Source organism: Nerophis ophidion, linkage group LG19 (assembly GCF_033978795.1).
Source record: "Nerophis ophidion isolate RoL-2023_Sa linkage group LG19, RoL_Noph_v1.0, whole genome shotgun sequence".
Lineage (NCBI taxonomy): Eukaryota > Metazoa > Chordata > Actinopteri > Syngnathiformes > Syngnathidae > Nerophis > Nerophis ophidion.
Genome location: NC_084629.1, coordinates 43,425,497 through 43,452,110, shown reverse-complemented (window position 1 = coordinate 43,452,110; position 26,614 = coordinate 43,425,497). Strand labels below are relative to the sequence as shown.

General features: G+C 42.3%; 1 protein-coding gene across 1 annotated transcript in view; it reads left to right on the top strand.

The window, feature by feature from the left end:
* phgdh (phosphoglycerate dehydrogenase) overlaps positions 1–26,614 on the top strand; it is a 42,723-nt gene that overhangs the window by 753 nt on the left and 15,356 nt on the right. Inside the window, 6 exon segments of the mRNA XM_061880069.1 lie at positions 3,299–3,450; positions 3,520–3,585; positions 5,487–5,541; positions 5,673–5,771; positions 5,839–5,971; positions 20,916–21,064. Coding sequence (XP_061736053.1) covers positions 3,299–3,450; positions 3,520–3,585; positions 5,487–5,541; positions 5,673–5,771; positions 5,839–5,971; positions 20,916–21,064 — 654 coding nt within the window.

Genomic DNA, 26,614 nt, shown 5'->3' with positions numbered 1-26,614 from the left:
TATACTATCAGCATAATACAGTCATCACACAAGTTAATCATCATAGTATATACATTGAATTATTTACAATCCGGGGGGTGAGATGAGGAGCTTTGGTTGATATCAGTACTTCAGTCATCAACAATTGCATCAACAGAGAAATGGACATTGAAACCGTGTAGGTGTGACTTAGTAGGATATGTACAGCCAGCAGAGAACATAGTCAGTTCACATAGCATAAGAACAAGTATATACATTAGAAGTACATTTGAGTTGTTTATAATCCGGGGAGATGGGATGTGAATGGAGGAGGGTATTAGTAAAGTGTTGAAGTTGCCTGGAGGTGTTGTTTTAGAGCGCTTTTGAAGGAATATAGAGATGCACTTACTTTTACACCTGTTGGGAGTGCATTCCACATTGATGTGGCATAGAAAGAGAATGAGTTAAGACCTTTGTTAGATCGGAATCTGGGTTTAACGTGGTTTGTGGAGCTCCCCCTGGTGTTGTGGTTATGGCGGTCATTTACGTTAAGGAAGTAGTTCGACATGGACTTCGGTATCAAGGAGGTGTAGCGGATTTTATAGACCAGGCTCAGTGCAAGTTGTTTTACTCTGTCCTCCACCCTGAGCCAGCCCACTTTGGAGAAGTGGGTTGCAGTGAGGTGTGATCTGGGGTGGAGGTCTAGAAGTAACCGGACTAGCTTATTCTGGGATGTTTGGAGTTGAGATTTGAGGGTTTTGGAGGTGCTGGGGTACCAGGAGGTGCAAGCGTAATCGAAGAAGGGTTGAATGAGAGTTCCCGCTAGAATCCTCAAGGTGCTTTTGTTGACCAGAGAGGAGATTCTGTAGAGGAATCTCGTTCTTTGGTTGACCTTTTTGAGTCCTTTTTTTGTTTTTGATTGATTGCAACTTTTATTAGTAGATAGCACAGTACAGTACATATTCCCTACAATTGACCACTAAATGGTAACACCCCAATACGTTTTTCAACTTCTTTAAGTCGGGGTCCACGTAAATCAATTCATGGTAGGTGTGTAAATGCTAAATAAAAAGAGAATACAACAAATCCTTTTCAACTTGTATTCAATTGAATAGACTGCAAAGACAAGATATTTCATGTTCACACTGACAAACTTTAATATATTTGCAAATAATCATGAAGTTAGAATGTAATGGCAGCAACACATTGCAAAAAAGGCATTTTTACCAGTGTGTTACATGGCCTTTCCTTTTAACAACACTCAGTAAAGTTTTGGGAACTGAGGAGACACATTTTTGAAGTGGAATTCTTTCCCATTCTTGCTTGATGTACAGCTTAAGTTGTTCAACAGTCTCCTGCCTCATATTTTAGCCTTCATTTTGCACCACACGTTTTCAATGGGAGACAGGTCTGGGCTACAGGCAGGCCAGTCTAGTACCTGCACTCTTTTACTATTCTTGTCAGCATTTCACCAATCTCACGCACTTTGCAAATTATACGTCATTTCCATTGTGCGCAAGCAATTTGCATCTCGCAAGACGAGATTTTGTTTGAAAATCGTGCAAATGGATGGTTTGAGGACGGCTGAAGAAGAATTTGCGGAATTCTGCACAGAAAGCTACATCGAACAGAAGAAGAACAGCAAAACAGTCTCCCAACACTGCGTAGATGGCATCAATGGTTAGGGTTAGTAGCCACAACTTTCAACACAATCAATATATAACTAGAAGCAATTTCCAAAATTGCCAAAAAGATTGCGCATTATACAAATTTGCATAATGCGATTGCGCATTTTGCAAATTGCTCCCATTGGTATTGTGCTTACAACACTATGAAGCCACGCTGTTGTAACACCTGGCTTGGCATTGTCTTGCTGAAATAAGCAGGGGCGTCCGTGATAACATTGCTTGGATGGCAACATGTTGCTCCAAAAGCTGTATGTACCTTTCAGCATTAATGGTGCCTTCACAGATGTGTAAGTTACCCATGCCATTTCCATCTTAGATGAGCTCAGACCCAGCGAAGCCGGCAGCGTTTCTGGGTGTTGTTGATAAATGGCTTTGGCTTTGCGTAGTAGAGTTTTAACTTTCACTTACAGATGTAGCGACCAACTGTAGTTACTGACAGTGGTTTTCCGAAGTGTTCCTGAGCCCATGTGGTGATATCCTTTACACACTGGTTTCGGTTTTTGATGCAGTACCGCCTGAGGGATCCAAGGTCACGGGCGTCAATGCTGTTTTTCAGCCTTGCCGCTTACGTCCAGATTCTCTGAACCTTTTGATGATATTACAGAGTGTAGATGGTGAGATACTTAAATTCCTTGCAATAGCTGCTTGAGAAATGTTCTTAAACAATCTGCTCAGGCATTTGTTGACAAAGTGGTGACCCTCGCCCCGTCCTTGTTTGTGAATGAGTGAGAATTTCACGGAAACTCCTTTCATAGCCAATCATGGCACCCACCTGTTCCCAATTAGCCTGTTCACCTGTGGGATCTTCCAAATAAGTCTTTGATGAGCATTCCTCAACTTTCTCACTCTTTTCTGCCACTTGTGCCAGCTTTTTTGAAACATGTTGCAGGCATCAAATTCCAAATGAGCTAATATTTGCAAAAAAGAACAAAAGTTTCTCAGTGTGAAGATGAAATATCTTGTCTTTGCAGTCTAGTCAATTGAATATAAGTTGAAAAGGATTTGTTGTATTCTCTTTTTATTTAGCATTTACCCAACCTGACAACTTCATGGGTTGTGGGGTTCATACAACTACATAACTTTTTTTATTATTTTGGAAATGTTGGGTGTGATGTGTATTTTATTGCGACATCTGGTTGTTACCATAATTCATTAAAATTAAGAGCATGACAGTTCATGGAACCATCCAGACACCTTTGTTTTTGCAGGGACCGGTTAATTGTAGGCATTATTATTTGTGTGTGTGTATATATGTGTGTACACACCTATATATGTATTTGTGTGTTGATGTATATTTATAAGTGTGTATGTATGAATGTATGTATATATATATATATATAATATGTGTTTGTGTATCACAAGCATTAGTGCATTTAGAGAGCTATAATGGAAGACAATATAGAGGAAGTTTTGTGCAGCTTGTACTGTACATACATCTAGTTAGACAGCAGTAATCGAAAGTGTAGTTGAAGCGTGGTGTTGGCTATTAATGAACAGCTTGCTCTGCAGGTACTCGGGTGCAAACAAGCATTTATGGAAGTACTCCACTTGGTAAAAGTCTTCCAGGGTGGTGCTTAAGTGCCGTGTGCAGGTGTGTTTGCCACATGGATGAGTCAGCCATGCATGGACATGTTTGCTCTCTCAAATCTCAGGACTACGATGGCCTGGTGGTGCGATCCGCTACCAAGGTGACGGCCGACGTCATCAACGCAGCCGCCAATCTTAAAATCATCGGGAGAGCCGGCACGGGGGTGGACAACGTGGACGTGGAGGCCGCCACCAAAATGGGGGTAATAGTCATGAAGTAAGGGTGCATGATTGGTGCAACATGGGATGGTATGGTCAACAGGAGCTAACCTCATGTGTGGTGCAGCACGCCCAGCGGCAACACCATCAGTGCAGCCGAGCTCACCTGCACTCTCCTGATGAGCATGTCAAGGCAAGTTGATCTCGACACCATACTATTGTTTCCACAACCCAAGTGTCCTTATACTTGTCCAGATTGCCCGTGGACGCTTACTAATGTGTGTTTACCAACCTGCGTCTCTAAGTATTTACCAACGTGTGTCTCCAAGTGTTTACCAACGTGTGTTTACCAACATGTGTCTCCAAGTGTTTACCAACGTGTGTTTACCAACCTGTGTCTCTAAGTATTTACCAACATGTCTCCAAGTGTTTACCAACGTGTGTTTACCAACATGTGTCTCCAAGTGTTTACCAACGTGTGTTTACCAACCTGTGTCTCCAAGTGTTTACCAACGTGTGTTTACCAACCTGTGTCTCTAAGTATTTACCAACATGTGTCTCCAAGTGTTTACCAACGTGTGTTTACCAACATGTGTCTCCAAGTGTTTACCAACGTGTGTTTACCAACCTGAGTCTCTAAGTATTTACCAACATGTGTCTCCAAGTGTTTACCAACGTGTGTTTACCAACATGTGTCTCCAAGTGTTTACCAATGTGTGTTTACCAACCTGCGTCTCTAAGTATTTACCAACGTGTGTCTTCAAGTGTTTACCAACATGTGTCTCCAAGTGTTTACCAACGTGTGTTTACCAACCTGAGTCTCTAAGTATTTACCAACATGTGTCTCCAAGTGTTTACCAACGTGTGTTTACCAACATGTGTCTCCAAGTGTTTACCAACGTGTGTTTACCAACCTGTGTCTCTAAGTATTTACCAACATGTGTCTCCAAGTGTTTACCAACGTGTGTTTACCAACATGTGTCTCCAAGTGTTTACCAACGTGTGTTTACCAACCTGAGTCTCTAAGTATTTACCAACATGTCTCCAAGTGTTTACCAACGTGTGTTTACCAACATGTGTCTCCAAGTGTTTACCAATGTGTGTTTACCAACCTGCGTCTCTAAGTATTTACCAACGTGTGTCTTCAAGTGTTTAACAACATGTGTCTCCAAGTGTTTACCAACGTGTGTTTACCAACATGTGTCTCCAAGTGTTTACCAATGTGTCTTTACCAACCTGCGTCTCTAAGTATTTACCAACGTGTGTCTTCAAGTGTTTAACAACATGTGTCTCCAAGTGTTTACCAATGTGTGTCTCCAAGTGTTTACTAACGCGTGTTTACCAACATGTGTTGACTAACATGTGTTTACCAACGTGAGTCTCCAGGTGTTTACTAACGCGTGTGTTTACCAAGGTGTGTCTCCAGGTGTTTACAACATGTGTTTACTAACATGTGTTTACCAAGGTGTGTCTCCAAGTGTTTACTAACGCGTGTTTACCAACATGTGTTTACCAACGAGTGTCTCCCAAGTGTTTACTAACGCGTGTTTACCAACATGTGTTTACCAAGGTGTGTCTCCAAGTGTTTACTAACGCGTGTTTACCAACATGTGTTGACTAACATGTGTTTACCAACGTGAGTCTCCAGGTGTTTACTAACGCGTGTGTTTACCAAGGTGTGTCTCCAGGTGTTTACTAACACGTGTTTACAACATGTGTTTACTAACATGTGTTTACCAAGGTGTGTCTCCAAGTGTTTACTAACGCGTGTTTACCAACATGTGTTGACTAACATGTGTTTACCAACGTGAGTCTCCAGGTGTTTACTAACGCGTGTGTTTACCAAGGTGTGTCTCCAGGTGTTTACTAACACGTGTTTACAACATGTGTTTACTAACATGTGTTTACCAAGGTGTGTCTCCAAGTGTTTACTAACGCGTGTTTACCAACATGTGTTTACCAACGAGTGTCTCCAAGTGTTTACTAACGCGTGTTTACCAACATGTGTTTACCAACGAGTGTCTCCAAGTGTTTACTAACGCGTGTTTACCAAGGTGTGTCTCCAGGTGTTTACTAACGTGTGTTTGCTTGCAGAAATGTGCCCCAAGCCACAATGTCGATGAGAGCTGGCAAGTGGGATCGCAAAAAGGTGAGTGCAGCACAAGATTGCAGTCGCATGGTCAGCTCCATTGTCCGTGATGAGGTGTGACGCCGGGCTGGGCTCCGCGTGGCTTCTGTTGTGCTCAGCAGGGTTCATTGTCTGCTTTTCAAATGTTGCAGTTTATGGGCACGGAGATTTGTGGCAAAGTGCTGGGGATCGTGGGACTGGGAAGAATCGGGAAGGAAGTGGCCCACAGAATGCAGTCGTTTGGCATGAAGGTTGGCCAACACGTCACATGGTACACTCCATTTTGGAATGTTCACTTGCAAATATCTTTGCTATCAGACTATCGGCTACGATCCAATTACTCCAGCCGAGGTGTCGGCCAGCTGGGGGGTCCAGCAGATGTCCTTGGAGCAGCTTTGGCCCCTGTGTGACTACATCACTGTCCACACTCCACTCATGCCCTCCACTGTGGGTGAGTCACTTGTGTATCTTTCTCCACTTCCTCAAACTACTTTACTTACCTTACACAGCAGTCATTACCTTTAGGAATTCAGGCTTCTGCAAAATTCCAAATTTGGGCTCCACACCACAGGGATTTCAGTCAGTGGAATTCAATTCACTGACATTCAGATACCGTATTTCCTTTCATTTCCACCGGGTATATAGTATGCACCTGCCTAGAATTACTGCCGGGTCAAACTCGTTTTGCAAAATATTATTTTTATTAGCACATGTCTAGAATTTCCGCCGGGTCAAACTTGTCACGTCACGAGTGACACTTCACCTGTCATCATTTTCAAAATGGAGGAGGCTGATTTCAATCATTTGAAATCGCATAAAGGGAAGAAGATTAAGAGCTATTCAGTAGGATTTAAGGTCCAAGCTATTGAATATGCTCAAAAGAACAGTAAGCAGCTATGTTTTATTAATATACCGTAGCTGCGTGTGTCAAATATGAGTCATTAAATGACTCCCGCCTCCTGGTGGTAGAGGGCGCTAGTGATCCTTCTTGCGACTACTCGGCTGCAGAAGAAGTGACAACAAGCAGCAAGAGTGAGCAGCGAATGTTTATTTTTTCCTCTCGCTTGCACTTTTAACATGGAGGATTACATATCTAAAATAAAACAGTTTTCTAAACTGGACTTTCCATCGAAGCAGGAGGTCATAAAGGAAGATCTCCATCGAGACAGAGAGACTTTTAAAACTGAAGAAAGATAAGGAAGACTTCTATAAACAAGTTATTGATGCTTTTGATCAGAAGGAGCTGCACATGGACTTCATTTATAAGTAAAAGTAAGACCATAATAAGGTTTTTTTTAATTAAATGTGCTTTTCATGATTGTATCCTTACATCACACTCAAATTTATAAGCGCAGGCCTAAAAGTACCACATGCCTTTGGTAAGCGCCAGAGTGAAAAGAGGTTTTAAATTAATTTGCGCCCCGGCGGCAGTTCAAAGAAATACGGTATATGACTTGCAGACAAGTAACAGGAAGAATTTCATATCCATCAGATGTTCTAGCTAAAAAGTTCGTTACAAACACTACACTTGAACATCTATAATAATTGAAAAGTTATAAAACATCATATTAAATGATGTCTTTTATGGTAGATGTTTTATTTGTAAATGTCGATGAAAGACCTATCCAGTACTAAAAAATATGTTCATGATGTTCATAGTTTTTTTCTGTGTAAAGCACTCATGTGTGGAATGTACTAGAACGCATGACTCTGGAACACACTTGATGTCTGCTGCTTTGTTTCCACCAAGTAGGAGTTATAAATCAAATATTTTTATAGCTTGCAAATGCTTGCTGTATGTTTCAAGTTTAGTTTCAAGTTTATTGTTCTTCGGTCAATGGTCAACAAAGCAAAAAAAACAGTTGTACATTCATAGATTGAAAATAAAAAGTTGTACATTCATAGATTGAAAATAAAATATGTTACAGACCGAAAGGGTTTAAGCTGAAGTTAAACACTTATTGCGCCTAACCCTATAAACAATTTCAAGTACAAAATAAACTTCCGAAAGTTATAAAAAGTCCTTTGCACAATTTATTATAAATACACATTATAAACAACATTATAAACAACATGTATGTATTTTTCAACATCATGGGGGCCCTCTAAAAATATGGAATATGGTCCCCAACCTTTTTGGAACTGCAGACCGGTCAACGCCTGACAATTTTATCATGGACCAGAGGGGGGCTGTGGATTGTTATGAAAAAAAATGTTAAACGTGAATCTTCTGTGTACTCAGCCCACTACATACATAAAATATAATGTGGAAAAATATATAAATGACAAGAACCAGCAATTCTACACTACTTTCTTTTATGAATGTTATTTTGTTGCCCGTTTGAACCGTCAGATAAGCCTCCTGCATGTTTGTGTGCACCACACTCTCCTCCCCTCCCTCTGTTGGCGACCACTGTAACGCTCTCTGATTGTGGTTGCTATGGTAACGTTTACCTGCCTTCAAAACGAGATGCAGATACAGCATGAAAAACGAATATAAAGTGCATGAGAAGTTTAACTCACCGTAAGACTAAATCAGCTTGTTTCTCTGCAAGGAAACGGTCCTAGCTGGGGGGTCATGGGGGACAAAGTGTGTGGCTTATGTCCAGTCTGCCACCTTGTTTTGTTTTGTTTTGGGGGCTGTCGCTGCAGAAAATCCCGCTTCACACAGATAGAATGTCGGAAATGGAAACAGGGGTTTTCAGTGCTGTGGTGGCGATGTCGGGTTTTGGGGTATTCTGCCAGGACTTGAATGCACAACATTGTTGTCTCAAACTCACCTTTAATTAATGTGGGGTGTCGGGGTATTCTGCCAGGACTTGAATGCACAACATTGTTGTCTCAAACACACCTTTAATTAATGTGGGGTGTCGGGGTATTCTGCCAGGACTTGAATGCACAACATTGTAGTCTCAAACACACCTTTAATTAATGTGGGGTGTCGGGGTATTCTGCCAGGACTTGAATGCACGACATTGTTGTCTCAAACTCACCTTTAATTAATGTGGGGTGTCGGGGTATTCTGGCTGGACTTGAATGTACAACATTGTTGTCTCAAACACACCTTTAATTAATGTGGGGTGTCGGGGTATTCTGCCAGGACTTGAATGCACAACATTGTTGTCTCAAACACACCTTTAATTAATGTGGGGTGTCGGGGTATTCTGGCTGGACTTGAATGTACAACATTGTTGTCTCAAACACACCTTTAATTAATGTGGGGTGTCGGGGTATTCTGGCTGGACTTGAATGCACAACATTGTTGTCTCAAACACACCTTTAATTAATGTGGGGTGTCGGGGTATTCTGCCAGGACTTGAATGCACAACATTGTTGTCTCAAACACACCTTTAATTAATGTGGGGTGTCGGGGTATTCTGCCAGGACTTGAATGCACAACATTGTTGTCTCAAACACACCTTTAATTAATGTGGGGTGTCGGGGTATTCTGGCTGGACTTGAATGTACAACATTGTTGTCTCAAACACACCTTTAATTAATGTGGGGTGTCGGGGTATTCTGGCTGGACTTGAATGCACAACATTGTTGTCTCAAACACACCTTTAATTAATGTGGGGTGTCGGGGTATTCTGCCAGGACTTGAATGCACAACATTGTTGTCTCAAACACACCTTTAATTAATGTGGGGTGTCGGGGTATTCTGCCAGGACTTGAATGCACAACATTGTTGTCTCAAACACACCTTTAATTAATGTGGGGTGTCGGGGTATTCTGGCTGGACTTGAATGTACAACATTGTTGTCTCAAACACACCTTTAATTAATGTGGGGTGTCGGGGTATTCTGGCTGGACTTGAATGCACAACATTGTTGTCTCAAACACACCTTTAATTAATGTGGGGTGTCGGGGTATTCTGCCAGGACTTGAATGCACAACATTGTTGTCTCAAACACACCTTTAATTAATGTGGGGTGTCGGGGTATTCTGCCAGGACTTGAATGCACAACATTGTTGTCTCAAACTCACCTTTAATTAATGTGGGGTGTCGGGGTATTCTGCCAGGACTTGAATGCACGACATTGTTGTCTCAAACACACCTTTAATTAATGTGGGGTGTCGGGGTATTCTGCCAGGACTTGAATGCACAACATTGTTGTCTCAAACACACCTTTAATTAATGTGGGGTGTCGGGGTATTCTGGCTGGACTTGAATGTACAACATTGTTGTCTCAAACACACCTTTAATTAATGTGGGGTGTCGGGGTATTCTGGCTGGACTTGAATGCACAACATTGTTGTCTCAAACACACCTTTAATTAATGTGGGGTGTCGGGGTATTCTGCCAGGACTTGAATGCACAACATTGTTGTCTCAAACACACCTTTAATTAATGTGGGGTGTCGGGGTATTCTGCCAGGACTTGAATGCACAACATTGTTGTCTCAAACACACCTTTAATTAATGTGGGGTGTCGGGGTATTCTGGCTGGACTTGAATGTACAACATTGTTGTCTCAAACACACCTTTAATTAATGTGGGGTGTCGGGGTATTCTGGCTGGACTTGAATGCACAACATTGTTGTCTCAAACACACCTTTAATTAATGTGGGGTGTCGGGGTATTCTGCCAGGACTTGAATGCACAACATTGTTGTCTCAAACACACCTTTAATTAATGTGGGGTGTCGGGGTATTCTGCCAGGACTTGAATGCACAACATTGTTGTCTCAAACACACCTTTAATTAATGTGGAGTGTCGGGGTATTCTGGCTGGACTTGAATGTACAACATTGTTGTCTCAAACACACCTTTAATTAATGTGGGGTGTCGGGGTATTCTGGCTGGACTTGAATGCACAACATTGTTGTCTCAAACACACCTTTAATTAATGTGGGGTGTCGGGGTATTCTGCCAGGACTTGAATGCACAACATTGTTGTCTCAAACACACCTTTAATTAATGTGGGGTGTCGGGGTATTCTGCCAGGACTTGAATGCACAACATTGTTGTCTCAAACTCACCTTTAATTAATGTGGGGTGTCGGGGTATTCTGCCAGGACTTGAATGCACGACATTGTTGTCTCAAACACACCTTTAATTAATGTGGGGTGTCGGGGTATTCTGCCAGGACTTGAATGCACAACATTGTTGTCTCAAACACACCTTTAATTAATGTGGGGTGTCGGGGTATTCTGGCTGGACTTGAATGTACAACATTGTTGTCTCAAACACACCTTTAATTAATGTGGGGTGTCGGGGTATTCTGGCTGGACTTGAATGCACAACATTGTTGTCTCAAACACACCTTTAATTAATGTGGGGTGTCGGGGTATTCTGCCAGGACTTGAATGCACAACATTGTTGTCTCAAACACACCTTTAATTAATGTGGGGTGTCGGGGTATTCTGCCAGGACTTGAATGCACAACATTGTTGTCTCAAACACACCTTTAATTAATGTGGGGTGTCGGGGTATTCTGCCAGGACTTGAATGCACAACATTGTTGTCTCAAACACACCTTTAATTAATGTGGGGTGTCGGGGTATTCTGGCTGGACTTGAATGCACAACATTGTTGTCTCAAACACACCTTTAATTAATGTGGGGTGTCGGGGTATTCTGCCAGGACTTGAATGCACAACATTGTTGTCTCAAACACACCTTTAATTAATGTGGGGTGTCGGGGTATTCTGGCTGGACTTGAATGCACAACATTGTTGTCTCAAACACACCTTTAATTAATGTGGGGTGTCGGGGTATTCTGCCAGGACTTGAATGCACGACATTGTTGTCTCAAACTCACCTTTAATTAATGTGGGGTGTCGGGGTATTCTGCCAGGACTTGAATGCACAACATTGTTGTCTCAAACACACCTTTAATTAATGTGGGGTGTCGGGGTATTCTGCCAGGACTTGAATGCACAACATTGTTGTCTCAAACACACCTTTAATTAATGTGGGGTGTCGGGGTATTCTGGCTGGACTTGAATGTACAACATTGTTGTCTCAAACACACCTTTAATTAATGTGGGGTGTCGGGGTATTCTGGCTGGACTTGAATGCACAACATTGTTGTCTCAAACACACCTTTAATTAATGTGGGGTGTCGGGGTATTCTGGCTGGACTTGAATGTACAACATTGTTGTCTCAAACACACCTTTAATTAATGTGGGGTGTCGGGGTATTCTGCCAGGACTTGAATGCACAACATTGTTGTCTCAAACACACCTTTAATTAATGTGGGGTGTCGGGGTATTCTGCCAGGACTTGAATGCACAACATTGTTGTCTCAAACACACCTTTAATTAATGTGGGGTGTCGGGGTATTCTGCCAGGACTTGAATGTACAACATTGTTGTCTCAAACACACCTTTAATTAATGTGGGGTGTCGGGGTATTCTGCCAGGACTTGAATGCACAACATTGTTGTCTCAAACACACCTTTAATTAATGTGGGGTGTCGGGGTATTCTGGCTGGACTTGAATGCACAACATTGTTGTCTCAAACACACCTTTAATTAATGTGGGGTGTCGGGGTATTCTGCCAGGACTTGAATGCACAACATTGTTGTCTCAAACACACCTTTAATTAATGTGGGGTGTCGGGGTATTCTGCCAGGACTTGAATGCACAACATTGTTGTCTCAAACTCACCTTTAATTAATGTGGGGTGTCGGGGTATTCTGCCAGGACTTGAATGCACGACATTGTTGTCTCAAACACACCTTTAATTAATGTGGGGTGTCGGGGTATTCTGCCAGGACTTGAATGCACAACATTGTTGTCTCAAACACACCTTTAATTAATGTGGGGTGTCGGGGTATTCTGCCAGGACTTGAATGCACAACATTGTTGTCTCAAACACACCTTTAATTAATGTGGGGTGTCGGGGTATTCTGCCAGGACTTGAATGCACGACATTGTTGTCTCAAACTCACCTTTAATTAATGTGGGGTGTCGGGGTATTCTGCCAGGACTTGAATGCACGACATTGTTGTCTCAAACTCACCTTTAATTAATGTGGGGTGTCGGGGTATTCTGCCAGGACTTGAATGCACGACATTGTTGTCTCAAACACACCTTTAATTAATGTGGGGTGTCGGGGTATTCTGCCAGGACTTGAATGCACAACATTGTTGTCTCAAACTCACCTTTAATTAATGTGGGGTGTCGGGGTATTCTGCCAGGACTTGAATGCACGACATTGTTGTCTCAAACACACCTTTAATTAATGTGGGGTGTCGGGGTATTCTGCCAGGACTTGAATGCACAACATTGTTGTCTCAAACACACCTTTAATTAATGTGGGGTGTCGGGGTATTCTGGCTGGACTTGAATGTACAACATTGTTGTCTCAAACACACCTTTAATTAATGTGGGGTGTCGGGGTATTCTGGCTGGACTTGAATGCACAACATTGTTGTCTCAAACACACCTTTAATTAATGTGGGGTGTCGGGGTATTCTGCCAGGACTTGAATGCACAACATTGTTGTCTCAAACACACCTTTAATTAATGTGGGGTGTCGGGGTATTCTGCCAGGACTTGAATGCACAACATTGTTGTCTCAAACACACCTTTAATTAATGTGGGGTGTCGGGGTATTCTGGCTGGACTTGAATGTACAACATTGTTGTCTCAAACACACCTTTAATTAATGTGGGGTGTCGGGGTATTCTGGCTGGACTTGAATGCACAACATTGTTGTCTCAAACACACCTTTAATTAATGTGGGGTGTCGGGGTATTCTGCCAGGACTTGAATGCACAACATTGTTGTCTCAAACACACCTTTAATTAATGTGGGGTGTCGGGGTATTCTGCCAGGACTTGAATGCACAACATTGTTGTCTCAAACACACCTTTAATTAATGTGGGGTGTCGGGGTATTCTGGCTGGACTTGAATGTACAACATTGTTGTCTCAAACACACCTTTAATTAATGTGGGGTGTCGGGGTATTCTGGCTGGACTTGAATGCACAACATTGTTGTCTCAAACACACCTTTAATTAATGTGGGGTGTCGGGGTATTCTGCCAGGACTTGAATGCACAACATTGTTGTCTCAAACACACCTTTAATTAATGTGGGGTGTCGGGGTATTCTGCCAGGACTTGAATGCACAACATTGTTGTCTCAAACTCACCTTTAATTAATGTGGGGTGTCGGGGTATTCTGCCAGGACTTGAATGCACGACATTGTTGTCTCAAACACACCTTTAATTAATGTGGGGTGTCGGGGTATTCTGCCAGGACTTGAATGCACAACATTGTTGTCTCAAACACACCTTTAATTAATGTGGGGTGTCGGGGTATTCTGGCTGGACTTGAATGTACAACATTGTTGTCTCAAACACACCTTTAATTAATGTGGGGTGTCGGGGTATTCTGGCTGGACTTGAATGCACAACATTGTTGTCTCAAACACACCTTTAATTAATGTGGGGTGTCGGGGTATTCTGCCAGGACTTGAATGCACAACATTGTTGTCTCAAACACACCTTTAATTAATGTGGGGTGTCGGGGTATTCTGCCAGGACTTGAATGCACAACATTGTTGTCTCAAACACACCTTTAATTAATGTGGGGTGTCGGGGTATTCTGCCAGGACTTGAATGCACAACATTGTTGTCTCAAACACACCTTTAATTAATGTGGGGTGTCGGGGTATTCTGGCTGGACTTGAATGCACAACATTGTTGTCTCAAACACACCTTTAATTAATGTGGGGTGTCGGGGTATTCTGCCAGGACTTGAATGCACAACATTGTTGTCTCAAACACACCTTTAATTAATGTGGGGTGTCGGGGTATTCTGCCAGGACTTGAATGCACAACATTGTTGTCTCAAACACACCTTTAATTAATGTGGGGTGTCGGGGTATTCTGGCTGGACTTGAATGTACAACATTGTTGTCTCAAACACACCTTTAATTAATGTGGGGTGTCGGGGTATTCTGGCTGGACTTGAATGCACAACATTGTTGTCTCAAACACACCTTTAATTAATGTGGGGTGTCGGGGTATTCTGCCAGGACTTGAATGCACAACATTGTTGTCTCAAACACACCTTTAATTAATGTGGGGTGTCGGGGTATTCTGCCAGGACTTGAATGCACAACATTGTTGTCTCAAACACACCTTTAATTAATGTGGGGTGTCGGGGTATTCTGCCAGGACTTGAATGTACAACATTGTTGTCTCAAACACACCTTTAATTAATGTGGGGTGTCGGGGTATTCTGCCAGGACTTGAATGCACAACATTGTTGTCTCAAACACACCTTTAATTAATGTGGGGTGTCGGGGTATTCTGGCTGGACTTGAATGCACAACATTGTTGTCTCAAACACACCTTTAATTAATGTGGGGTGTCGGGGTATTCTGCCAGGACTTGAATGCACAACATTGTTGTCTCAAACACACCTTTAATTAATGTGGGGTGTCGGGGTATTCTGCCAGGACTTGAATGCACAACATTGTTGTCTCAAACTCACCTTTAATTAATGTGGGGTGTCGGGGTATTCTGCCAGGACTTGAATGCACGACATTGTTGTCTCAAACACACCTTTAATTAATGTGGGGTGTCGGGGTATTCTGCCAGGACTTGAATGCACAACATTGTTGTCTCAAACACACCTTTAATTAATGTGGGGTGTCGGGGTATTCTGCCAGGACTTGAATGCACAACATTGTTGTCTCAAACACACCTTTAATTAATGTGGGGTGTCGGGGTATTCTGCCAGGACTTGAATGCACGACATTGTTGTCTCAAACTCACCTTTAATTAATGTGGGGTGTCGGGGTATTCTGCCAGGACTTGAATGCACGACATTGTTGTCTCAAACTCACCTTTAATTAATGTGGGGTGTCGGGGTATTCTGCCAGGACTTGAATGCACGACATTGTTGTCTCAAACACACCTTTAATTAATGTGGGGTGTCGGGGTATTCTGCCAGGACTTGAATGCACAACATTGTTGTCTCAAACTCACCTTTAATTAATGTGGGGTGTCGGGGTATTCTGCCAGGACTTGAATGCACGACATTGTTGTCTCAAACACACCTTTAATTAATGTGGGGTGTCGGGGTATTCTGCCAGGACTTGAATGCACAACATTGTTGTCTCAAACACACCTTTAATTAATGTGGGGTGTCGGGGTATTCTGGCTGGACTTGAATGTACAACATTGTTGTCTCAAACACACCTTTAATTAATGTGGGGTGTCGGGGTATTCTGGCTGGACTTGAATGCACAACATTGTTGTCTCAAACACACCTTTAATTAATGTGGGGTGTCGGGGTATTCTGCCAGGACTTGAATGCACAACATTGTTGTCTCAAACACACCTTTAATTAATGTGGGGTGTCGGGGTATTCTGCCAGGACTTGAATGCACAACATTGTTGTCTCAAACACACCTTTAATTAATGTGGGGTGTCGGGGTATTCTGGCTGGACTTGAATGCACAACATTGTTGTCTCAAACACACCTTTAATTAATGTGGGGTGTCGGGGTATTCTGGCTGGACTTGAATGTACAACATTGTTGTCTCAAACACACCTTTAATTAATGTGGGGTGTCGGGGTATTCTGGCTGGACTTGAATGCACAACATTGTTGTCTCAAACACACCTTTAATTAATGTGGGGTGTCGGGGTATTCTGCCAGGACTTGAATGCACAACATTGTTGTCTCAAACACACCTTTAATTAATGTGGGGTGTCGGGGTATTCTGCCAGGACTTGAATGCACAACATTGTTGTCTCAAACACACCTTTAATTAATGTGGGGTGTCGGGGTATTCTGGCTGGACTTGAATGTACAACATTGTTGTCTCAAACACACCTTTAATTAATGTGGGGTGTCGGGGTATTCTGGCTGGACTTGAATGCACAACATTGTTGTCTCAAACACACCTTTAATTAATGTGGGGTGTCGGGGTATTCTGCCAGGACTTGAATGCACAACATTGTTGTCTCAAACTCACCTTTAATTAATGTGGGGTGTCGGGGTATTCTGCCAGGACTTGAATGCACAACATTGTTGTCTCAAACACACCTTTAATTAATGTGGGGTGTCGGGGTATTCTGGCTGGACTTGAATGCACAACATTGTTGTCTCAAACACACCTTTAATTAATGTGGGGTGTCGGGGTATTCTGCCAGGACTTGAATGCACAACATTGTTGTCTCAAACACACCTTTAATTAATGTGGGGTGTCGGGGTATTCTGCCAGGACTTGAATGCACAACATTGTTGTCTCAAACTCACCTTTAATTAATGTGGGGTGTCGGGGTATTCTGCCAGGACTTGAATGCACGACATTGTTGTCTCAAACACACCTTTAATTAATGTGGGGTGTCGGGGTATTCTGCCAGGACTTGAATGCACGACATTGTTGTCTCAAACACACCTTTAATTAATGTGGGGTGTCGGGGTATTCTGCCAGGACTTGAATGCACAACATTGTTGTCTCAAACTCACCTTTAATTAATGTGGGGTGTCGGGGTATTCTGCCAGGACTTGAATGCACGACATTGTTGTCTCAAACACACCTTTAATTAATGTGGGGTGTCGGGGTATTCTGCCAGGACTTGAATGCACGACATTGTTGTCTCAAACACACCTTTAATTAATGTGGGGTGTCGGGGTATTCTGCCAGGACTTGAATGCACAACATTGTTGTCTCAAACACACCTTTAATTAATGTGGGGTGTCGGGGTATTCTGCCAGGACTTGAATGCACGACATTGTTGTCTCAAACTCACCTTTAATTAATGTGGGGTGTCGGGGTATTCTGCCAGGACTTGAATGCACAACATTGTTGTCTCAAACACACCTTTAATTAATGTGGGGTGTCGGGGTATTCTGCCAGGACTTGAATGCACAACATTGTTGTCTCAAACACACCTTTAATTAATGCGGGGTGTCGGGGTATTCTGCCAGGACTTGAATGCACGACATTGTTGTCTCAAACACACCTTTTAATTAATGTGGGGTGTCGGGGTATTCTGGCTGGACTTGAATGCACAACATTGTTGTCTCAAACACACCTTTAATTAATGTGGGGTGTCGGGGTATTCTGCCAGGACTTGAATGCACAACATTGTTGTCTCAAACTCACCTTTAATTAATGTGGGGTGTCGGGGTATTCTGCCAGGACTTGAAAGCACGACATTGTTGTCTCAAACACACCTTTAATTAATGTGGGGTGTCGGGGTATTCTGCCAGGACTTGAATGCACAACATTGTTGTCTCAAACACACCTTTAATTAATGTGGGGTGTCGGGGTATTCTGCCAGGACTTGAATGCACGACATTGTTGTCTCAAACACACCTTTAATTAATGTGGGGTGTCGGGGTATTCTGCCAGGACTTGAATGCACAACATTGTTGTCTCAAACACACCTTTAATTAATGTGGGGTGTCGGGGTATTCTGCCAGGACTTGAATGCACGACATTGTTGTCTCAAACTCACCTTTAATTAATGTGGGGTGTCGGGGTATTCTGCCAGGACTTGAATGCACAACATTGTTGTCTCAAACACACCTTTAATTAATGTGGGGTGTCGGGGTATTCTGCCAGGACTTGAATGCACGACATTGTTGTCTCAAACACACCTTTAATTAATGTGGGGTGTCGGGGTATTCTGCCAGGACTTGAATGCACAACATTGTTGTCTCAAACACACCTTTAATTAATGTGGGGTGTCGGGGTATTCTGCCAGGACTTGAATGCACGACATTGTTGTCTCAAACACACCTTTAATTAATGTGGGGTGTCGGGGTATTCTGCCAGGACTTGAATGCACAACATTGTTGTCTCAAACACACCTTTAATTAATGTGGGGTGTCGGGGTATTCTGCCAGGACTTGAATGCACGACATTGTTGTCTCAAACTCACCTTTAATTAATGTGGGGTGTCGGGGTATTCTGCCAGGACTTGAATGCACAACATTGTTGTCTCAAACACACCTTTAATTAATGTGGGGTGTCGGGGTATTCTGCCAGGACTTGAATGCACGACATTGTTGTCTCAAACACACCTTTAATTAAGGCTGCCATCATTTGCCATCTCCAGCAGTGGATCTTCTTCTTGCACTGCCACGCTGGACTCACCTGCTTTGTCCACAAATGGGTTGTGGATCCATTCTTTGGCAGTTGGTGGGTCACTTGAAGTTAGGAAGTAGTACTGGAAGTCTTTTAAAAGTGCATACAGGTGATGGTGCAGCAGCTCGGGGAATGAAGGTGCAGGCTCAGCCTCACACAAAATCCCCGCTATGTTTGAAAGCCGGTCGCCGCTTGATATGCTGAGTGGGCTTGTGCACCTTTTGCGATAAATCCATATTTGAAGTATGGCTCCTGGTATTGTCTATTAAAGGCTTTCTTTTTCTTCGAAGTCGCAGGCTGTTCTTCTCTCTCTTCGATGTGTCTTTTCCCCTTCACTTAGAAACCTTCCAAAGACGGCTGTTTTTTTTACTCATTTTGCTCGCTGGTTTAAATGTTGGCTCTGAAGTGACCGAGACATAACCGAAAGAATCCGGTCATTTTTCAGAATAAAAAATACTTTTCAAAATAAAAGATCGTTCGGGCTCGGATAATAAATAAAACGTGAATAGATCATTATTTCTTGTGCGGCCCGGGGTTTGGAAACCACTGCTCTAGAACATAAATAACACCCTTTAGTCATCTTTACACTCATTTGAATCTAAAATAATAATGCTGAGCCAATCGGTGGCCACCATACTGAACTGATTGGTTTGGTCTCATCTAGTGGCCAGTACTACTCTACTATTCATATTTGTACTTCATTTTTATGCTTGAAAATCCTTCATAATCCTTCATTTAGGACAGACCTCGGCCAAATAGGGCCCACAGGCCACATGCAGGCCTTTAAGATTTTTAATCCGGCCCTCTGGACTTTCTACATCATTTTTTTCAACCTTTAACATGAAAAGTGTATTTGCCAACATTATGATGTGCAGTGATGTTTTTAAATGACCACGTCTTGAACTATAGAAAGTATTTCAATGCTTGAAATCTGCACTTTTGGGAGTTATTAGGGTCATCTAGGTCAGTGGTTCTCAAACGGGGGTACGTGTACCCCTGGGGGTACTTGAAGGTATGCCAAAGGGTACGTGAGATTTTTAAAAAATATTCTAAAAATAGCAACAATTCAAATATCCTTTATAAATATATTTATTGAATAATACTTCAACGAAATATGAATGTAAGTTCATAAAGTGTGAAAAGAAATACAACAATGCAATATTCATTTTTGTGGACATGTTCCATGAATATTGATGTTAAAGATGTCTTTCTTTGTGAAAAAATGTTAAGAATGAAGTTGATGAATCCAGATGGATCTCTATTACAATCCCCAAAGAGGGCACTTGAAGTTGATGATTACTTCTATGTGTAGAAATCTGCATTTAGAATTGAATCACTTGTTTATTTTTCAACAAGTATTTAGTTATTTTTATATATGTTTTTCCCAAATAGTTCAAGAAAGACCACTACAAATGAGCAATATTTCACACTGTAATACAATTTAATAAATCAGAAACTGATGACATTGTGCTGTATTTTATTTCTTTATCTCTTTTTTTCAACCAAAAATGCTTTGCTCTGATTAGGGGGTACTTGAATTAAAGAAATGTTCACAGGGGGTACATTACTGAAAATAGTTTGAGAACCACTGATCTAGGTCACAGCAGCTCAGACCAGGAACAAACAAAGTGGGCGGGGCTTGTTTACAAAGCAGCGAGCCCCAAACACGTGTGTCAGGAGCAGATGCCGAAGCAATTTTTTACTACAAATGTCTGCATAAAAGTGATGATATATCATACTGTAGGTGTTTATCAGTCTTGTTTGTTACATTTTTCTTGTGTTTTGCTTGATTGTAAAAGATACACAACTATGGAGGAGCTCTTCTGAGAAGTAAAATATGTTGTTAATATTCAGTCTTTTATTGTTCATAGTTAATATTGTAAATCCCATTTTCTTTCGTTTCATGTACATTTTGTGTGTCCCATTCAGTCAAAAAATGTAAAATTCCATTCCGTTTTTTTGAGGTGGTCTGTCATAACTTTTTTACAACTCTACAGGACATTGTGACTTTTGTTATTAGTGTTCCTGAAAAAAAGGGAGCCAAACACACTTACTGTACTTTATAGCTAAAGGTGTATATATCATTTATACACACACACATACACCTTGGCCCCACAGACACATTTTTTTCTCTCAATGTGGCCCCTGAGTCAAAATATTTGCCTAGGGCAACATTTTGTAGAATGTTCTTTAAAAATGCATCATTTCAAAGGCAAAACAAGGTGAAGCTGCAACATTTGAGGCACAAAGTGGCGTGGAGCGATTGTACACCAAATGAATCAATTAAAATTGAATTGTTTTGACTATTATTCTTTGTCCATCCAAGGTCTACTGAATGATGAAACCTTTGCTAAGTGCAAGAGAGGAGTGAAAGTAGTCAACTGTGCACGTGGCGGCATCATCGACGAAGACGCCCTCCTCCGAGCGTTGGAGTCGGGACAGTGTGGAGGCGCCGGCCTCGACGTCTTTGTGGAGGCAAGACTTTTTCTTACGCTTCAACAGTTGCTGTTTTGTTTTCCACTCTAATCACCACATGCGGAGATTCCATTTGTTGGTCATGTGACATGCCAGGTGGAGTAACTAACGAGCAGGGCTGCCAAATGAATATTTCATCCTTTAGATGAATGACATTTTGGAACCTGCAGTTGCCGCCGGGGCGCTAATTAATTTAAAACCTCTTTTCACTCCGGCGCTTACCAAAGGCATACCGTAAAAATTGGAGTGTGATGTAAGGATACCATCATGAAAAGCACATTTAATAAAAAAAAACATTATTATGGTCTTACCTTTACTGGGGAATGAAGTCCATGCGCAGCTCCTTCTGATCAAAAGCATCGATAACTTGTTTATAGAAGTCTTCCTTATCTTTCTTCAGTTTTAAAAGTCTCTCTGTCTCGATGGAGATCTTCCTTTATTACCTCCTGCTTTGATTGAAAGTCCAGTTTAGAAAACGGTTTTATTTTAGATATGTAATCCTCCATGTTAAAAGTGCAAGCGAGAGGAAAAAATAAACACACGCTGCTCACTCTTGCTGGTCCAGTTCATGGTCAGTAGGTGTGTAGCCATAGCGTGCTCTCACTTGGGTTGCTCCCGACGTGCAGACCACTGCTATCAGTTAGCTCGGCTCCTCACGTGTAGTGCGGGCGACGACAGAATTATCCTCGGACAACTTCCCCTCTCGTTCTGCTCCGTGGGTGATCTCTTTATCCCACCGCTGCCACCATGAAGTGTTATTGTATAAATAATACACTGGGTATTTATGACTGAAACATGCTTTATTTCAGCCCGGTTGTTTACATAGCCAGCATTAGAGTAGTGGTGTTACATCCTAAAAGGTCCGTCGTGCACCCCCCGTGTAATATCCGTTCCCAGCACATATCACAACACTTGTTGTCACTTCTTCTGCAGCCGAGTAGTCGCAAGAAGGATCACTAGCGCCCTCTACCACCTGGAGGCGGGAGTCATTTAATGACTCATATTTGACACACGCAGCTACGGTATATTAATAAAACATAGCTGCTTACTGTTCTTTTTAGCATATTCTATAGCTTTGACCTTGAATCCTACTGAATAGCACTTAATTTTCTTCCCTTTATGCGATTTGAATGATTGAAATCAGCCTTCTTTATTTTGAAAATGATGACAGGTGAAGTGTCACTCGTGACGTGACGAGTTTGACCCGGTGGAAATTCTAGGCATATGCTAATTAATGGCGGAACGAGTTTGACCTCCAAGTCCGAGTCCATGGTTCTCGCCCGGAAAAGGGTGGAGTGCCATCTCCGGGTTGGGGAGGAGACCCTGCCCCAAGTGGAGGAGTTCAAGTACCTAGGAGTCTTGTTCACGAGTGAGGGAAGAGTGGATCGTGAGATCGACAGGCGGATCGGTGCGGCGTCTTCAGTAATGCGGACGTTGTACCGATCCGTTGTGGTGAAGAAGGAGCTGAGCCGGAAGGCAAAGCTCTCAATTTACCGGTCGATCTACGTTCCCATCCTCACCTATGGTCATGAGCTTTGGGTCATGACCGAAAGGATAAGATCACGGGTACAAGCGGCCGAAATGAGTTTCCTCCGCCGTGTGGCGGGTCTCTCCCTTAGAGATAGGGTGAGAAGCTCTGCCATCCGGGAGGAACTCAAAGTAAAGCCGCTGCTCCTTCACATGGAGAGGAGCCAGATGAGGTGGTTCGGGCATCTGGTCAGGATGCCACCCGAACGCCTCCCTAGGGAGGTGTTTAGGGCACGTCCAACCGGTAGGAGGCCACGGGGAAGACCCAGGACACGTTGGGAAGATTATGTCTCCCGGCTGGCCTGGGAATGCCTCGGGATCCCCCGGGAAGAGCTAGACGAAGTGGCTGGGGAGAGGGAAGTCTGGGTTTCCCTGCTTAGGCTGTTGCCCCCGCGACCCGACCTCGGATAAGCGGAAGATGATGGATGGATGAATGGAGTTTGACCTGGCGGAAATTCTAGACATGCGCTAATAAAAATAATATTTAGCGAAACGAGTTTGACCCGGCGTTAATCCTGAGCCGGCAGTAAAGCTAAGCCTGCGCTAATTATTTTGCGAAATGAGTTTGACCCGGCAGTTATTCTAGGCAGGCACATACTATATACCTGGCGGCAATTCAATTATATACAGTAATTCTAGGCAGGTGCATACTATATACCCGGCGGCAATTCAAGGAAATTCGGTAATAATGATTACTCACTAGCATCATTCAGATTTGCTGGGAAAAAACGTCCCTATATTTGTGCCCAATATTGTCAGAATGTCATCCAGGAACATTTTGAAATGTTTTATTTGAATGCACAGCATTCGGTAACAGTTTTTTTATAAAGATCTTTTAGGATGTATTTTGGAGGGAAATTAGCCAGTGGGAGTCTCCACACTTCTGATTTATCTACTGATTCATGCATTCATCTGATCACTGACCATTAATGGCTTCTACAGTCAAAATAATTCCATCCACTTGTCCCTCTCTGGGTCGCGGGGTGCTGGAGCCTGTCCCAACTGCACTTGGGCGGAAGGCGGGGTACACCCTGGACAAGTCACCATCTCATCACAGGGCGTCAAAATAAATATTGTGATTTATCTAAGTTTGTTTATGATGAATGCAATCATTTTCTGTGATTAATCATATTAGTCAACACCTTAATTTTGACGGCTTTAATCCTGAGTCAATCGTCTTGGTTACATAAGTGGAATATGCCAGTCATGCTTTTTGGACTGCCGAGTGCAGGAAGCAGGAAGCAGGAAGTCAGGAAGTGACTCCACAAACAGCAATGTCAGCATTATGAGACTGCACATTCCTTAAGCACAGGGGTGTGTGACTTGTTGTCTTGGGGGCCACAAGGCAGTCATGGCTGCCCTCACTTGGAACCGTGAATGTAAGAATATCAAAGTATAATCGCCTCATTATATTATTGCTTTTGTGTACGGTTATTTGATTTTTGTACATACAAATTGATAAGTTGCTTTGAACAAACAGATGATTAGTGGCGCACATGTGAGCGATGGCAGAAGTGCACACTGTCATGCGTTTATCTTTTTATCCGATTTTATGCACGACACGTGAGCAGTGTGCAATTGCACAGTTGCGTAGAAGAATTTTTAATAAATATATATATATATATTTTTTTATTAAATCAACATAAAAAACACAAGATAGACTTACAATTAGTGCACCAACCCCCAAAGACACTCCCTTTTTCATGCCAAAAATATTTTTTTATTAAATTTTTTTTTTTTTTTTTTTTTTATTGAATCAACATAAAAAGCACATGATACACTTACAATTAGTGCACCAATCCAAAAAACCTCTCTTTTTCATGAAAAAAAATAATATTTTTTTATAAATCAATCAATCATCAATCAATGTTTACTTATATAGCCCTAAATCACTAGTGTCTCAAAGGGCTGCACAAACAACCACGACCTCCTCGGTAGGCCCACATAAGGGCAAGGAAAACTCACACCCAGTGGGACATCGCTGACAATAATGACCCAGTGGGACGTCGGTGACAATAATGACTATGAGAACATGATACTGATGATGCTGATGACTATGAGAACATATGAGAACATGATACTGTGAAAGATCAGTCCATAATGGATCCAACACAGTCGCGAGAGTCCAGTCCAAAGCGGATCCAACACAGCAGCGAGAGTCCCGTTCACAGCGGAGCCAGCAGGAAACCATCCCAAGCGGAGGCTGATCAGCAGCGCAGAGATGTCCCCAGCCGATACACAGGCGAGCAGTACATGGCCACCGGATCGGACCGGACTCCCTCCACAAAGGAGAGTGGGACATAGAAGAAAAAGAAAAGAAACGGCAGATCAACTGGTCTAAAAAGGGAGTCTATTTAAAGGCTAGAGTATACAAATGAGTTTTAAGGTGAGACTTAAATGCTTCTACTGAGGTAGCATCTCGAACTGTTACCGGGAGGGCATTCCAGAGTACTGGAGCCCGAAATGAAAAAGCTCTACAGCCCGCAGACTTTTTTTGGGCTTTGGGGATCACTAATAAGCCGGAGTCCTTTGAACGCAGATTTCTTGCCGGGACATATGGTACAATACAATCGGCAAGATAGGATGGAGCTAGACCGTGTAGTATTTTATACGTAAGTAGTAAAACCTTAAAGTCACATCTTAAGTGCACAGGAAGCCAGTGCAGGTGAGCCAGTATAGGTATATATGTATGTATATATGTATATAAAGGTATATACAGTATAGGTATATATGTATGTATATATGTATATAAAGGTATATACAGTATAGGTATATATGTATGTATATATGTATATAATGGTATATACAGTACAGGCGTAATGTGATCAAACTTTCTTGTTCTTATCAAAAGTCTAGCAGCCGCATTTTGTACCAACTGTAATCTTTTAATGCTAGACATGGGGAGACCCGAAAATAATACGTTACAGTAATCGAGGCGAGAAGTAACAAACGCATGGATAATGATCTCAGCGTCTTTAGTGGACAGAATGGAGCGAATTTTAGCGATATTGCGGAGATGAAAGAAGGCCGTTTTAGTAACGCTTTTAATGTGTGCCTCAAAGGAGAGAGTTGGGTCGAAGATAATACCCAGATTCTTTACCGTGTCGCCTTGTTTAATTGTTTGGTTGTCAAATGTTAGAGTTGTATTATTAAATAGAGTTCGGTGTCTAGCAGGACCGAAAAAAAACTTTTGTTTTAATTTTGCAATTTTTTCTATTAAATCAACATAAAAAACACAAGATACACTTACAATTAGTGCACCAACCCAAAAAAAACCCTCCCTTTTTCATGACAAAAACCTTCCCCCTCCACACCCCCTCCGCCGGGCCGCGAGACAAATTATCAAGCGTTGACCGGTTCGCAGCTACAAAAAGGTTGGAGACCACTGCCTTAGAGAGAACGTTGCTACTTAGCCTTATGATTGCAAAGCAACTTACCCATCAAATTGTACACTGCAAAAAGTCAGTGTTCAAAAACAAGAAAAAAATATATAAAAATGTGGGGTATTTTACTTGAACTAAGCAAAATGATCTGCTAATAGAACACGAACATTTGGCTTGTCAAGACTTTCCAAAACAAATCCAAAAAATTAGCTAACCTCAATGACCCCAAAAATACCTTAAAATAAGTATATTCTCACTAATAACAAGTGTACTACTATATGACTACATCTTTTTAATTGTTTCATTGAAAATAAAACAGCAAAGTCCATTTGGCTGTCATCTGTTTTAATTCAATCAATCAATCAATGTTTATTTAAATAGCCCCAAATCACAAATGTCTCAAAGGACTGCACAAATCATTACGACTACGACTTCCTCGGAAAAACCCACAAAAGGGCAAGGAAAACTCACACCCAGTGGGCAGGGAGAATTCACATCCAGTGGGACGCCAGTGACAATGCTGACTATGAGAAACCTTGGGGAGGACCTCAAATGTAGGCAACCCCCCCCCCCCCTTCCCCTCTAGGGGACCGAAAGCAATGGATGTCGAGCGGGTCTAACATGATACTGTGAAAGTTCA